Here is a 15,889-nt window from a genome sequence, read left to right on the forward strand (position 1 = left end):
ATTCCGCAGGTGGCTCAGGATGGACTCCTGTTGGGACCTCTGACGGGACAGTTCATGGCATAGGTCCGAGAGCGAGGGAGATTGGGTGCCACCGGGTTCCATGGCCCGAGCAAACTGTAACGGGTCTGGGAGGTGGAACCTCTGAGCAACTATACAAGGGGGCAGTCCTTGTAAGGAAGCGGGTGGCTCCCAGGGAAGACGGGCAGGTACTCACGGCAAGTGACAGGGACAGTCTCTGGGTAGAAGGGCAGGTAGTCACGGCAAGTGACAGGGACAGTCTCTGGGTAGAAGGGCAGGTAGTCACGGCAAGTGACAGAGACAGTCTCTGGGTAGAAGGGCAGCAGACAGGTGGCTGGTGAGCGCTCCCAGGTGAGCGGGCGAGCGTCTCTGGACAGGCAGGTGGTCACGGCAAGTGACGGCAGAACCTCCAGGTAGACTAGCAGACAGGTAGCAGGTGGACGCTCCCAGGTGAGCGGGCAAGAGTCTCTGGACAGACAGGTGGTCACGGCAAGTGACGGCAGAGCCTCCAGGTAGGCTAGCAGGCAGGTAGCAGGTGAACGCTCCCAGGTGAGCGGGCAAGAGTCTCTGGACAGGTGGGTGGTCACGGCAAGTGACGGCAGAGCCTCCAGGTAGGCTAGCAGGCAGGTAGCCGGTGAGCGCTCCCAGGTGAGCGGGCAGGCTGGTCCATAGACAGACTGACAGGTGTCGGAAGGCAGACCGTCGGACCGCAGGCTTGCAAGCAGGTATCGGATAACAGGCAGGTATCAAGCAGGAAACTTGCAGGTGACTGGCAGGTAACAGGCAGGAATCTGGCAGGTGACTGGCAGGTAACAAGCAGGAATCTGGCAGGCGACTGGCAGGTAACAGGTAACGGGACCTGAGGGCTGAAGCAGAGTGAAGGCTTTGCAACAACATTGCTCGGGCACCTCCATTTTGGAGGAGGTGCCTTATATATGGAGAGGTCCTCCGGCCATTGGCCGGGGACTCCTTAGGACGGCGCGCGCGGCCCCTTTAAGAGAGGGGGAGCGCGCGCGCGCCCTAAGCACAGAGGCCGGGAAGCAGCGCGCGCTGCCAGCAGAGCGGGAGGAAGCCGCCGGGTACAGAGCGGAGAGGTGAGGGGAACGGCGTCCCTGCCTAGCAGGGGGCAGGGACGCCAACGCTACACAAGCTATACTCGTCCTCTTAAGGGTTTGTGGGTACATTTATTATAATGCAAAGGTAGCTTTACCTGGGGGTTGTGGAGCGGGGTCACAGGAGGCAGGGTCGCTGCTTCAAGAGGCCGGCGGCAGCAGGAGTTGTGTGATGATGCGGGCCCTGGGTTCTCATAAGATGTCTGCTCCTGTGAGCAGAGTACCCTTTCTTGTAAATTTCCCTGCTTTGGGGAAATGGCCGACGGAGGCGGCGCATGCACAGATTGAGATCTTGGAAGACGAGATCTCGTCTCTCGAGATCTCAATCTGCACATGGGGCCGCCTCCGGCAGCCATTTTTCTGAGGCGCACCGCAGCTAAATCTATGGGAAAGGGGACTCCGCTCACCGACATCTTATGAGATCCCAGTGCCCGCAGCATCGCCCCACTCCTGCCACCTCCAGCCTCCTGAAGTAGCGACCCTGCCTCCTGTGACCCTGCTCCACTGCCGTCGACCACAAGGTATGCTACCATTAAAATGGACTATAATACGCACCACCAGTTTATTTAAAAATATTTTTTCCTATGTTCTACCCCAAAATTTGGGGTGTGTCTTATGGTCTGGTGCGTCTTATAGTCCTCAAAATATAGTATGTGCAAGTGAAGGCATACAGGGTCATATCTACTAGCTCAAATAATTATCCACATTGACAGCTATCTGTTAATTACTGTGTATTCACACTTCAGGATGGGTCTTCATCAGATAACCTGCTTCAATTACCTGTTCACAGCAGGTGGTGCAAGCAGTGATCCAATGCCCCCAGCTTTGGATCTGTATGACTCATAACTCCATTTATGACACATTCTCTAGACCGAAAAATCTCATGGCAGCTGTATTCAGTGATCCCCTTCTTGAGACGTCAGGGTGCAAATTGATGGGAATGGTCATAGTTTGACATGACTGCATATAAAATGGTTGTATGTACACAGTTGTTATCGATGATCAGTTCTGTATTTGCTATACACCAAATATTATTGTCCTGGATGCCGATACAATTGAAAACAATGATGGGAGAGGGAGCAGTCAGCTGACGCTCCCTCTCCCATCATTCCTCCTCTCTGTTAGAGCTCTGTGATGTCTCATCGCAGAGGGCGCAAAGATGTCACTACAGCACGCCCTCTGTGCCAAACAGTGCAGAGGGACAGAAGACGAGCTGCAGAAACCAGATCAGTGTGAAACAGGGAGAGGGGAGTATTTATTTTTTTATGTATGGAGGACTATGTGGTGCCCATAATACTGTATGGAGGAATACGTGGTGATCATAATACTGTAAATAAGACTATGTGATGCCCATAATACTGTATGGAGGACTATGTGGTGCCCCTAATACTGTATGGAGGACTATGTGGTGCTCATAATACTGTTGGAGGGTTATGTGGGGACAATTATACGGTTTAGAAGCCAATGTGGTGACCATTATAATGTTTGGAGGGCTATCTGGGGGCCATTATATTGTTTGTCGGGCTATGTGGGGGTCATTATACTATATGTAAGCAATTATACAGTGTGAAGGTTTTTGTGCGGTCCATAATTCTGTGTATATGACTTTGTGGGGCTCAGTATGCTGTTTGGAGGGCTAATGAGGGCCATAATACAGTGTGGAGGGCTGGTTGGGGGCCGGTATACTATTTTGAGGGCTAAAAAAACCTAAAGAGATGAAATGGAATATAAGTTGGTGTGCATGCTGCTTATATTTATTATTTATTTATATAGCGCCATGGTGCTGTAAATAAGAAGGTTACATACCAAATACAGATATAACTTACAGTAAACAAACGAACAATGATAGACTGGTACAGAGGGAAGAGGACCCTGCCCTTGTGGGCTTACATTCTACAGGAATGGGGAAGGAGCCAGTAGGCTGAGGATTGGCAGCAAGCAAGGTCATGGCAGGCTGTAATCTTGTTTGAAGAGATGGGTTTTCAGGTTCCGTATGAAGGATCCAAATATGGAGGCTAATCGGGCGTGTTGAGGCACAGAATTCCATAGGATGGGGGATATTCTAGAGAAATCTTGGAGGCGATTGGGTGAGGAACGAATAAGTGTGGAGAAGAGAAGGAGGTCTTGGGAGGACCGGAGATTATATAAGGGAATATATCGGGAGATTAGTTCAGAGATGTACGGAGGAGAAAGGTTATGGATGGCTTTGTAGGTCAGTGTTAGTAGTTTGAACTGGATACGCTGGGCAATTGGGAGGTAGTGAAGGGATTTGCAAAGGGGGTAGCAGAAGAGAAGCGAGGTGAGAGATGAACTAGTCGCGCAGCAGAGTTAAGGATGGACTGGAGGGGTGCGAGAGTGTTAGTAGATAGGCCACAGAGGAAGGTATTGCAGTAGTCGAGGCGGGAGATGAAGAGGGCATGCATAAGCACTTTAGTAGATTGAGGGATTCTGGAAATATTTTTGAGCTGGAGGCGACAGGAGGTGGCGAGAGCTTGGATGTGGGGTTTGAAGGACAGGGCAGAGTCAAGGATTACTCCAAGACATCAGATTTCCGGTACAGGGGAAAGCGTGATGTCGTTTATTGTGATAGAAAGATCAGGTGGGGAAGATATGCGAGGTGGGGAAGATATGCCTGATGGGGGAAAGATGATGGGTTCAGTTTTGTCCACATTGAGCTTGAGGAAGTGAGAGGAGAAGGAGGAGGATATGGCTGATAGACATGCTGGGATTCTGGACAGCAGAGAGGTGACATCTGGGCCAGAGAGGTAGATCTGGGTGTCATCAGCATACAGATTGTACTGGAAGCCATGGGATTTTATGAGCTGGTATAGATTGAGAAGAGTAGGGGTACTAGGACAGAGCCTTGAGGGACTCCAACCGCTAAATGTGCGGTTAGAAAGGTATGAGGAGATCCAAGATGGGGTAAGGTCTTTGACGCCAAAGGAAGAGAGGATCTGTAGTAGGAGGCAGAGGACAGATCAAGAAGAAGGAGTACAGAGAATTGTCTGTTAGCTTTGGCTGTAAGTAAGTCATTAGTAATTTTGGTAAGGGCAGTTTCGGTGGAATGGTGGGGGCGGAAGCCAGATTGTCGGTTGTCGAAGAAAGAGATAGATGAGAAGTGAGAGGAAAGTTCGGCATGAACGTGTTGCTCAAGGAGTTTGGAGGCAAATTGGAGCAGCGATATGGGGCGGCAGCTCGTCAAGGCGGTTGGGTCGAGGGATGAGTTTTTTGAGGATGGGCGTGATTGTGGCATGTTTGAAGGCAGTGGGGAAGGTACCAGAAGTTAGTGATAGGTTGAAGAGATGAGTTAGAGATGGAATGAGTGTGGGGGTGAGGGGTAGGAGATGGGATGGGGTCGAGTGCACAAGTGGTGAGGTGTGATTTGGAGAGGAGACGAGTGAGGTCCCCTTCCGTGATGTTGGTAAGGGAGGTTATGGGGGAAGGGCAGTGGTCTAGAAAACAAAGGGGTTGTGGTGGTCGACAGTAAAGACTTGCCTTGTTTGGTCAATCTTGTTTTTGAAGTGTGTGACAAACTCCTCAGCAGAGATGACGGAGGTCGGAGGGGGCAGTGGAGGGCGGAGGAGAGAGGTAAAAGTGTTGAATAACTGTTTGGGGTTGTAGGATAAGGAAGATATGAGGGTTGTGAAGTTGGCCTGTTTAACAGAGGTGAGGGCTGATTTGAACGCGAATGTTTCTTGTTTGAATGCAGTGAAGTCATCTTGCGAATGTGTTTTCTTCCAACGCCGCTCTGCAACCATGGACGCTTGTCGAAGCTGTTTAGTGAGGTTGTTGTGCCAAGGTTGCCTGTTGACTCTTCGTTCTCTGCCATGCACAAGAGGGGCAACCAAGTCAATAGCTGATGCGAGAGTGGCATTGTAGAAAGCAGTAGCTCTGTCTGTGTCGTGGAGTGAAGATATGGATGTCAGTGGTAGAATAGAATCAGAGAGTGTGTGAGTGTGTAGATGTGCAAGATTTCTACGTGGGTGTGCTAGTTGCTGGACATGGGTGACAGGAGAGGAGGACAGGAATGAGAAAGTAAGTAGATGGTGGTCAGATAGAGGTAGGGGGGAGGTTGTGAGGTTAGATAGGGAGCAAAGTCGCATGAAGATGAGGTCTAGTGTCTGTCCGTCTGTGTGGGTGGCTGAGGAGGACCTCTGAGTAAGTACAAAGGATGAAGTGAGCGACGGGAGTTTGGATGCTGCTGACTGGCGAGTGTCAGTGGGGATGTTGAAATCGCCCATGATGATTGTGGGAATTTCAGCAAAGATAAAGTAAAGAAGAAAGGTGGAGAATTTGTTAATAAAGGCAGTGACAAGGCCCCGAAGTCAGTATATGACAGCCATTTGGAGGCAGGGCTGTGGAGTCAGTAAGCCAAACCTCCGACTCCTCAATTTCCATGACTCCGACTCCCTCATACATGGCTCATGTTTAAGTGATAAATTTACTGTAGCACAGATTCAGCTAAAAGTCTAGACCCTTAGATCAGGAATAGGACAGTTCATAACTTTTCCAAATTTTTATGAAAAAATTTTCCCCACAAACTGCATTGAACTACTATACCCAATTTATTATATATTTTAGGAGTTGGAGTCTGTCCATTTTATATCGGCTCCGATTTCGACTCTACCAAAATGGACCCTGACTCCACAGCCCTGCTTGGAGGTTGGAGGGAGAGTAGATGCGGACAGAGTGGACTTCAAAAGAAGGGAGAATAAGGGAGGGTAGAGGTGGGGTATGGATAAAGGTGCAGTTTGTAGAAAGTAGAAAACCCATTCCACCACCTCCTTGTATGCGCATGTTCACATTGGCCACCAAACAGACAAAACCTAAGATAAAAACAAAATATACAAATACCCTGCAGTTAATAAATAGCATTACTGCATGAAAATAATATAGGGTACTTGTTTAACATAATTTTTCATTAACAAACATAAAAGTTATCCCACCACATCAAGGTGACCCTATTCAGATTGGCCCTAACCTCTAATATTAAAACCTTACCATATGTCTAGTGGCATAATGTGGATAAGGGCTGAGAGGGACTGAGACCCGGCTAATTGACACCCAGCCATGGAGGCCTAGTGAGGGCAATTTTATTGCGTGGATAGTTATGTTGCAGCCATCATACTGAGTGGACAGGTGTGGGTTGTGGCCATTATACTGTATGGAGGTCCATTATACTGTACAGAGGGCTGTGTGGTGATCACAGTTGGGGTATCATACTGTGTTTGGGTCACTATTAGTGTTGAGCGAGTATGTTCTGTTCGAGTATGCTCGGGCCGAGCTCCGAGTATTTGCAGCTGCTCGTGATAAGGTTAAATCGCTCCCGTGTGCATGATTTGCAACTGTTTGACAGCTTTATTACATGTGAGGAATGTGTAAGAAATAGACATTCCTCTCATGTAATAAAACTGTCAAACAGTCGTAAATCATGTACACGGGAGGGAGCGATTTAACCTTATCACCGAGCATATTCGGCGAAAGGGTTAATAGAACATACTCGCTCAACACTAGTCTCTATACTTTCCCGGGAGAAGGATAAAGGAGTTTGGTACAGTAGGTTCATCATACCATGTGTGTGGAGGGTATTGCGGAAGAATTCACTGTGTTTTGAGGGGATGTTATAGTTTGCATCATACTCTATGGCAGCAATGAAATGGCAATCTAGGGGCTTCAGTAGGAGAAAAAATACTTTTTAAGGGCTGCAAAATTGTGAGATATTCTACTGTGATACCGCTGAAAATTATTTTTTTGGGGGGGAGGGCCAATTGAAACTTATGCTATGGGGCTCCCTGATTTCTATATACGCCCCTGCTCCATACACGACATTAATGTTCCCCTATCCATCTTACTATGTTATTATTATTATTATAGCGCCATTTATTCCATGGTGCTTTACATGTGAAAAAGGGGGTATACATAGCAAAAGCAATTACAATAATCTTGAACAAAAACTCAATGGCAAACTGGTACAGAAGGAGAGAGGACCCTGCCCGCGAAGACTCACAGTCTGTAAGGGATAGGTGAGGATACAGTAGGTGAGGGAAGAGCTGGCTGTGCAGCAGTGTGGTAGAGTGATGGTTACTGCAGGTTGTAGGCTTGTAGGAAGAGGTGGGTCTTCAGGTTCCTTTTGAAGGTTTCCAAGGTAGGCAAGAGTCTGATGCTTTGAGGTAGAGAGTTCCAGAGTAGAGGAGATGCACGGGAGAAATCTTGTGAAGATCGTAGGTTGCGTGTAGGTATGTACCGGGAGACTAGGTCACAGATGTATGGAGGAGACCGGTTGTTGATGTCTTTGTATGCCATGTTTTTGAACTGGAGTCTCTGGGCAATGGGGAGCCAGTGAAGCGTTTGACAGAGAGAAGCCGGGGAATAGCTTGGGGACAGATGGATTAGTTGGGCAGCAGAGTTTAGGATAGATAGGATGGATACAAGAGTGTTGGAAGGGAGGCCACAGAGGAGGAGGTTGCAGTAGTCAAGGCGGGAGATGATGAGGGCGTGCACTAGTGTTTTTGCAGATTCGTGGTTGAGGAATGTGCGGATCCAGGAGATATTTTTGAGTTGTAGATGGCAGGAAGTGGAAAGGGCTTGGATATGTGGTTTGAAGGAGAGGTTAGAGTCCAGGGTTACACCAAGGCAGCGAGCTTGTGGGACTGGGGAAAGTGGACAGCCATTGATTTTGATGGATAGGTCAGATGGGGGGATGAGTGAGATGGGGGAAAGATGACGAATTCAGTTTTATCCATATTAAGTTTTAGAAATCTAGCAGCGAAGAAGGATGAATTAGCGGACAGACATTGTAGGATTCTGGCTAGTAAGGTGGTGACATCAGGTCCAGAGAGTTAAATCTGTGTGTCATCAGCATAGAGATGATACTGAAAGCCATGAGACTCTATGAGCTGTCCCAGGCCGAGGGTGTAGATTGAGAAGAGCAGAGGTCTTAGGAATGAACTTTGGGGGACACCAACAGATAGGGGCCGAGGTGAGGAGGTGGTGTGTGAGTGAGAAACACTGAAGGTCCTCTCTGTTAAGTATGAGGAGATCCAAGATAGGGCCGTTTTTGATGCCAAGAGATGAGAGAGTTTGTAGTAAGAGGGAATGGTCCACTGAGTCAAAGGCAGATCACAAGTACAGGAGGAGGAGAACGGAGTAGTGTTGCATGGATTTGGCAGTTAGTAGGTTGTTGGTGACTTTAGTCAGAGCAGTTTCAGTGGAGTGATGCGGTCAGAAGCCAGATAGGAAGCAGGAAGAGAGATGGGACAACAATTCAGAATGGACATGTTGTTCCAGTAGTTTTGAAGCGTAAGGGAGAAGTGATATGGGGCGATAGCTAGTCGGAGAGGACGGGTCAAGGGAGGACTTTTTGAGGATGGGTTCAATCGAGGCATGTTTGAAGCATGAGGGGAAGACACATTCTTGCCGCTGGAGCTGGGTGTGTGGGAAAGATGGAATCCACCATAGGAAAGTGCAGCTGGAGAGGCTGTGAGCCAGGTTTCTGTGATGCCGAGGAAGGAGAGTTTGTTAGTAATGAAAAGATCATGGATGTAGGAAAGTTTGTTGCAGACGGAGCGAGAGTTCCATAGAGCTCCTGTTAGTGGGACTGGGGAAGAGGGGCGGTTCCAGAAATTTGTGGAAGGTCGTGGATAAGAGGTAGAAGTGACTGTGGGGATGTGGTGAGGAGGGCCTGGGTTTGGTGAGATATCTCCAGCAGTGAGGAGGAGCAGAGAAAGTGTTATCAGGTGGGAGCAGGAGAGAGCATGAGGTGGCTGTCTGTGTTTGGAGACACAGGATTGAATATGAAAGAACAATTCCGAGGAGGAGGTGAGATGGAGAGGTAGGATGGAGGGAGAGATGAACAGTTCATTACTATGTGTATGTATTAGGGGGGTTAGTGGGAAGTGAAGGACTGTAGGGAGAGAGTGAAAACATATAGAAACATTGCTTAGTGTGAGTGTGTATTATCTTTTCGATGCGTAGTTAAAGAGGGAGTAAAGTGTGGTTTCCTGACTCCTGCAGTGACTAATTGCCAAATGAAATAACTGCCCACACTTGGCGCCGATGACACTTCGCGCAAGAAAGACACGTACATGCACCCCACACCACGTGCACCCGTTAATCAGCTTCTAAATTTATAGGAGATGCAAAATTATCAGGTGAGGGGCATTGTGGGAGCTGCTTGTGGATAAATTAGTAGCTGGTCAGATCACCGGTGGATGGCCAGTTGATCAAAGGCAGAGCTAACACCATGCCCAGCTACACAGTATAGAAACTCCCACCATCAGATAGTGTCTGCAGTGGGGGGGGGGGACAGACATGTATCAGTGAATATTGAATGGAATGTATAAGGTGACATATCGCAAAGATCCATAAAGCAGATATATTGTACCATTTAGATTGTTTCAAGGGAAGTTACAGTGGATGACAGACAGCAAGCTGATATACTGTACTTGTGTGTAGATAGAAGATGGGTGTTAGTCCAATTGCCAAATGAAATAACTGCCTACACTTGGCACTAATGACACTTAGCGCAAGAAGATACGTGCATGCACCCCACTAAAGTGCATGTAGAGAAAGAGTAAAATGGGCAGCTGTTGACTAAAAAGTTACTTTATGTTTCTTTGCTGGGAACACTGAGTGAGCACAGGATCACAGGAAAAATGAAAAAAAGAAGATTCTGACTTCAGCAAAGAGTTGGAAATTAGAGCTGAAAAGCATGGTGGTCATGTTGGTCAAGATATAGCTAAGTCCTTTCGCTGACCTCTACTGTTGAATAGTGATTTGTTTTGTGATTAGTGCTCACACTTCTTAGCTGTTTGACAAATGCTCGTTTGGCCAACAGCTACCTTCATCAACTTTAGCATACACATCATTTCAGTTCTGATTCAAGTCTCTACCAGACATCTCTGGTGGCTTTTCTATCAAGATAACAAAATAATAGGAAATTCAATATATTCTATTCATACACGTTAGATGGAAAGTTCATCCTGCCCAAATTGCAGAGTTTGGGGGCTTTTTCTCCTATGTAGTTGGGGTCAGGCTTTAATAGGAGATTTGCTACATATTTTGTAATCTATATTGACATTTTAATTTAGAAATGTTATTTAACAAATTATAATTTTTTCGTTCTAGAATTTAAAAAAGTAATATTACATTTTTTCTTTGTAGAAGACTATGCTATAAGCTCAGAAGGACATCTGATATCTTCAGATTTTATAACAGATGATCGTGGCATGATAGAAGATGTGCATGAAATGAATTTATTCCTTCCAGCTATACCTTCAACTCTTCAAAGCAAAGATTTGTCATCTGATCATTTTCAACAAGTCCTATCTACTAATTCTTTACATACTGTTAAACAAGATAATCATCACCAAAGGAGTGTTGAACATCAAAAGGTTTACAAAGAAGAAAGACCATTTTCAAGTTCAGAAAGTGGGAAACGTTTTATAATTAAATCAAATCTTGCAAAACATGAGAGAATTCACACCAGGGAAATGCCATTTCCATGTTCAAAATGTAGTAAATGTTTTAACCAGCATTCAAATCTTGTTAGGCATCAGAGAAGTCACACAGGGGAGAAGCCATTTACGTGTTCAGAATGTGGAAAATGTTTTATAGACAAATCAAGTCTTAGTAAACATAAGAGAAATCACATAGAGAAGCCCTTTTCATGTTCAGAATGTGGGAAATTTTTTGGCCACAAATCACATTTTACTGCACATCAGAGAATTCACACAATGGAGAAGCCATTTTCATGTTCAGAATGTGGGAAATGTTTTGGCAACAAATCACATCTTATTGCACATCAGATAATTCACACAGGGGAAAAGCCATTTTCATGTTCAGAATGTGGAAAATGTTTTGGCCGCAAATCAAATCTTATTGTGCATCAGAAAATTCACTCAGGAGAGAAGCCGTTTTCATGTTCAGAATGTGGAAGACATTTTTCAATTAAATCAAATCTTGCAAAACATGAGAGAATTCACACCGGGGAGAGGCCATTTCCATGTTCAGAATGTAGTAAATGTTTTTACCAGCATTCAGATCTTGTTAAACACCAGAGAAGTCACACAGGGGAGAAGCCATTTTCATGTTCGGAATGTGGAAAATGTTTTAAAGATAAATCAAATCTTGGTAAACATGAGAGAAGTCACACAGGGGAGAAGCCATTTTTATGTTCTGAATGTGGGAAATGTTTCCACCAGAATGCAGATCTTGTCCGACATCAGAGAAGACATACAGGGGTCAAGCCTTTTTCATGTTCAGGATGTGGGAAATGTTTTACAGATAAATCAAATCTTAGTAGACACGAGAGAAATCACACAGGGGAGAAGCCGTTTTCATGTTGAGAATGTGTGAAATGTTTTGGCCACAAATCAGCTCTTGTCGCATATCAGAAAATTCACTCTGGAGAAGTCATTTTCATGTTCAGAATGTGGGAAATCTTTCAATTGGAGATCAGATTTTGTCAATTATCAAAATAAACGTATCCAGGTGTTAGAATGGCCAAGTCAAAGTCCAGACCTGAATCCAATCGAGAATCTGTGGAAAGAGCTGAAAACTACTGTTCACAAATGCTCTCCATCCAACCTCACTGAGCTTGAGCTGTTTTGCAAGGAAGAATGGGCAAGAATTTCAGCCTCTTGATGTGCAAAACTGATAGAGACATACCTCAAGCGACTTGCAGCTGTAATCGCAGCAAAAGGTGGCGCTACAAAGTATTAAACTCAAGGGGGCCGAATAATATTGCACGCCCCACTTTTCAGTTTTTAATTTTTTAAAAAGGTTTAAAATATCCAATAAATTTCGTTCCACTTCACGATTGTGTCCCACTTGTTGTTGATTCTTCCCCAAAAAATTTGAATTTTATATCTTTATGTTTGAAGCCAGAAATGTGGCAAAAGGTAGAAAAGTTCAAGTGGGGCAAATACTTTCACAATGCACTGTATGTTTTATTAGAATGGCACCAGATAAAAGTTCCAGAATCACCTCCTTTACCCACTGTATCCTTGTTTCCTTATTTTTATTTTTTAGCCAGGCTGTCTAATCCAAAGAGGAGCCATAGATTCCGGCAAGTAAAAGGCAGTTGTCAGGGCTCCCATCCAGGGACGACGGAGTACTGACCTGGCCACTGAACCAGGGCCCTGCCAATTTATTAGATCATTTCAACTCTTAGTCACAATGGCCACAAATTGTTGAGCTGTACAGTCATGGCCAAATGTTTTCAGACTGACTCAAATTTTGGTTTTCACAATATTTCTGCTTCAGTGTTATTATCGTTACTGAAGTACATTTATAACAATTCCAGTTTTTTACCTTTTATTAACAAATACATCAAGTTTATGCAAAGACTCAATATTTACAGTGTTGACCCTTCTTTTTCCAGATTTCTGCAATTTGCTCTCACAGATTCTGGGCTAAATCCTGACTGATGGTAATTTATTCTTGTCTAATCACTGCTTTGAGTTTATCACAATTTCTGTGTTTTTGTTTGTCAACCTGCTTTTTGAGGACTGGCCACAGGTTCTCAAGGGGATTTTGATTTGGAGAGGTTTTTGACCATGGACCCAAATTGGCTATGTTTTGTTCAATGAGCCACTTAGTTATCACTTTTGCCTTGCCATCATGCTGAAGAAAGCATTGTTCACCAAATTGCTCCTGGATGTTTGGGAGAAGTTGCTCTTGGAGGATGTTTAGATGTATTCTTTATTCATGGCAGTGTTCTTAGGCAAATTGTGAGTGAGGCCACTCCATGGATGAAAAGACTCCACGCATGAATGGTCTCAGGAGGCTTTACGATTGGCATGACACAGGACTCATGTTAGAGCTCAACTTTGCTTTTTCGGACAACCATATTTCGGGATGGCTTCATTATGGGCGACAGTGCAGCAGTTTGGGTTCGTATTCTGGGACTTACAGTGCTGTTCAGCTTCGGAGCTTTGAGGCTTATTCATGAATTGGTCTTTTAATTAACTGCCTTTTATAAGGCTTGGATGAGGCTCACAATATTGAAACACCTTGCCTCTTGTGGCCAGTTATAAGTTCCCTTACTCAGGTTCACACGTGTTTCTCTGCCACTGCCCTGCTTATTGATTTCTATTTCTGACCTCGGCCTGTGTTTAGATTATTTTCTACATAATGCTTCTGTTCCCGACTTCCTTGTATTGACGCGGCTTTCTGACCATCCTCTGCCAGCTTGCTCCATCTTTCAGAAGCAACTCCGTGAACCCAACCCATGGGCCCCTGCTTAAGTCCAGATCCTTGTACAAAGGTTAAATAGTGAAGGCCAGGAAACCCCCTGGGGTGTTCTAGATGGAGTGGCTAGCACGAAGCCTGTATGTGGAAGCCCTGTTAAGAGCTGCCAGGCTACGAAATACAGTAGAGAGAAGAAGGCGCGAGATTGCCCTGCCACCACTCTGCTTAAAGCGACTATATGAATAAGACCCGGGCTAGGGTCGAAATGTTATTATTCAGTCTCATATTTTCCTGCACCTTTTTTGAAATCTGTGCTTAAGTCACAATCACTACTTGTGAAATAAACTATCACTTTGAAATAAATTTGAGAGTGTGCGGTGATCTTCTACTGATACCGTGGTTGCCCCATGCACCTCACTCCTACTACGGTGTGCATGCCAACCCTTTTTCGAGGCTACGAAATACAGACCCCCTATGACAGCGGTGTATTCTGGGCATTGTGCATCATCATTTTTTACTGCATCGAAATGACTGTGGCACTTTCAAAATATTTTGTGCTCCTGTATTGCTTAATTTTTTTCTTCTCCCATAGCCACATATGCCACACAAGCACCAAAAATGTCATCATCTCTGCCTCATCGATGGTGGCTCCTTTATGAGGGGTTTTAGGTAACATAAACATATAAGTTAGTCTGGGTCAGCATATCACTGCATTCTGAAAGCCGTAATTTGAATTATTAGTTAATGAATAAAGTCCTAATGGAGTTTATTTTTGGGGTGACAAGTTCAGGTTCAGATAAACCTTTTGTGGATTCTCTTAGGGTGAGAATTAGGAAAAAAATTAGCAACATTGGGCCCGATTCATTTGGACTGGTGTTTTGTACAGACTTAATGAAACACGCGCATTTTGCAACTGTTGTGCCATGAGCCAATACACATTTTGGTCATAATTTATGCCACTCTTGTGGCATCAATCATGATGATGAATTTGTCGGCACATTTGGCCACGTCCACTTTTCAAAAAGTTGACGGGGCTGGCGTAAAAACACTTAAGTTCCTGTATAAAGTTATTGATGAATCAGACATAGGTTTTTTTTTTGTCTGTTTTTTTTACATAAAAAAACTATGAAACGATGACGGCACGTTGTCAGGCTTAGTTAGCGCCAGAAGCACCCAGGATGATAGATTCAGAAAACCGGTTGCAATGGAGAACCGCACTGGACACCTGACCAGGCCAGAACTAGTCGAATTGCTCACCTGAAATGTATTAGACCTTTCAGTTTTAGGGCTCACTCACACGGGCATAAAATACAGAGGAGTGCAATGCAAGAAAACATCGCATTGCATTATGACAAATGTAAATCAGCGAGGCAGTGCTCATATTCTTTTTCTCGGGTCTAATCGGCGTCAGGAAAAAAACGCAGCATGCTGCAATTGCCTGTGTATATCGGACGAGATTCACCAATGCAAGTCTATGTGTGCGAGAAAAACGTACAGAACATGGGTCATCCATAGGCCTTCCAATTTTTATGCACAGATCAACCTGGAAATTGACGCAGGCAAGAACCACCCCCAAAATAAAGAGAGAGAACAAATAGAATCGATATCCGACAAATATATACTTTCACACACAATCCCCCACCTCCCCCAGACACGGACACACACACACATATTCTAAAATGGTATCCTGTCTTCCACCTAATAAATCCAAAAAAATGACATGGATTTATTTTTTTTTTAGAACCAGTGTGACAAAGTCACTAGCAAAGTACTGGAGGTGCTGGAACACAAAGTGCTGAGAGGGGTTAATAAGCCATGTTTAGTGCTAGGGTGATTAAACACAGGGCCGCCATCAGAACCATACTGCCCTTACTGGCGTATGGGGCCTGGTGAGCAGGGGGGCCTGGGCCCCAGGGCAGGATTTGCTGGCTCAGTAACTGAACGTGCGTCCATGGTGTGGCACTATTTGCCCCTTGTATGTGGTATTATTCGATCACTGTGTGGTGGTAATATGTGGTCTGGTCATTGTGTGACGATATTTGTTCCTTGTTTGTGGTATTATTCGGTCACTATGTGGTAGTAATATGTGGTCTGATCATGGTGTGATGGTATTTGTCCCTTGTATGTGGTATTATTTGTTATTTTAAAAAATATATGTGGCACATTCCCTTAAGGAAAAATAAATAAAAATATACCTAAAAAGAGTATTGGGGATTTTAACAAATGTTTAATAGGTTAGAGTAGAGTAAGGCCCTGCCAGAAGAGTCTACCTTGTTATGGTGGTGGCTTAAAAAATCTTTTGGCCAAAACACAAGCTGCTGGCTATGTATGTGATATGGTTTTCAGTGGAAACTGTTAATGTGTGATTTGCGAGGATGTGGAAGGTACGCGGGTTCGAGATAGAACTGGGGTGGAGCCTGGGTGGAGTCTCAAAGGGGCCTGAAAATTTCGCCATTATGGTGCCCTGAAATTTCTGGTGGCAGCCCTGATTAAACAGCTGTAGAGTGGGAGGAGTCCAGAGGATAAATACCCAGCTTTCTAGAGCATTTGATGTAGAGTGGGCCTGG

At 45.1% G+C, this 15,889-nt stretch overlaps 1 protein-coding gene across 1 annotated transcript in view; it reads left to right on the forward strand.

Annotated features, from left to right (window-relative positions):
- LOC141271439 (uncharacterized) overlaps nt 1-15,889 on the forward strand; it is a 92,622-nt gene that overhangs the window by 38,045 nt on the left and 38,688 nt on the right. Inside the window, exons 7-8 of the mRNA XM_073681513.1 lie at nt 10,293-11,463; nt 11,525-11,621. Coding sequence (XP_073537614.1) covers nt 10,293-11,463; nt 11,525-11,621 — 1,268 coding nt within the window. The remainder of the gene's footprint in view (nt 1-10,292; nt 11,464-11,524; nt 11,622-15,889) is intronic.

This window comes from Phyllobates terribilis, unplaced genomic scaffold, assembly GCF_046119375.1.
Source record: "Phyllobates terribilis strain yellow unplaced genomic scaffold, ASM4611937v1 Scaffold_5__5_contigs__length_657084704, whole genome shotgun sequence".
Taxonomy (NCBI): Eukaryota; Metazoa; Chordata; class Amphibia; order Anura; family Dendrobatidae; genus Phyllobates; species Phyllobates terribilis.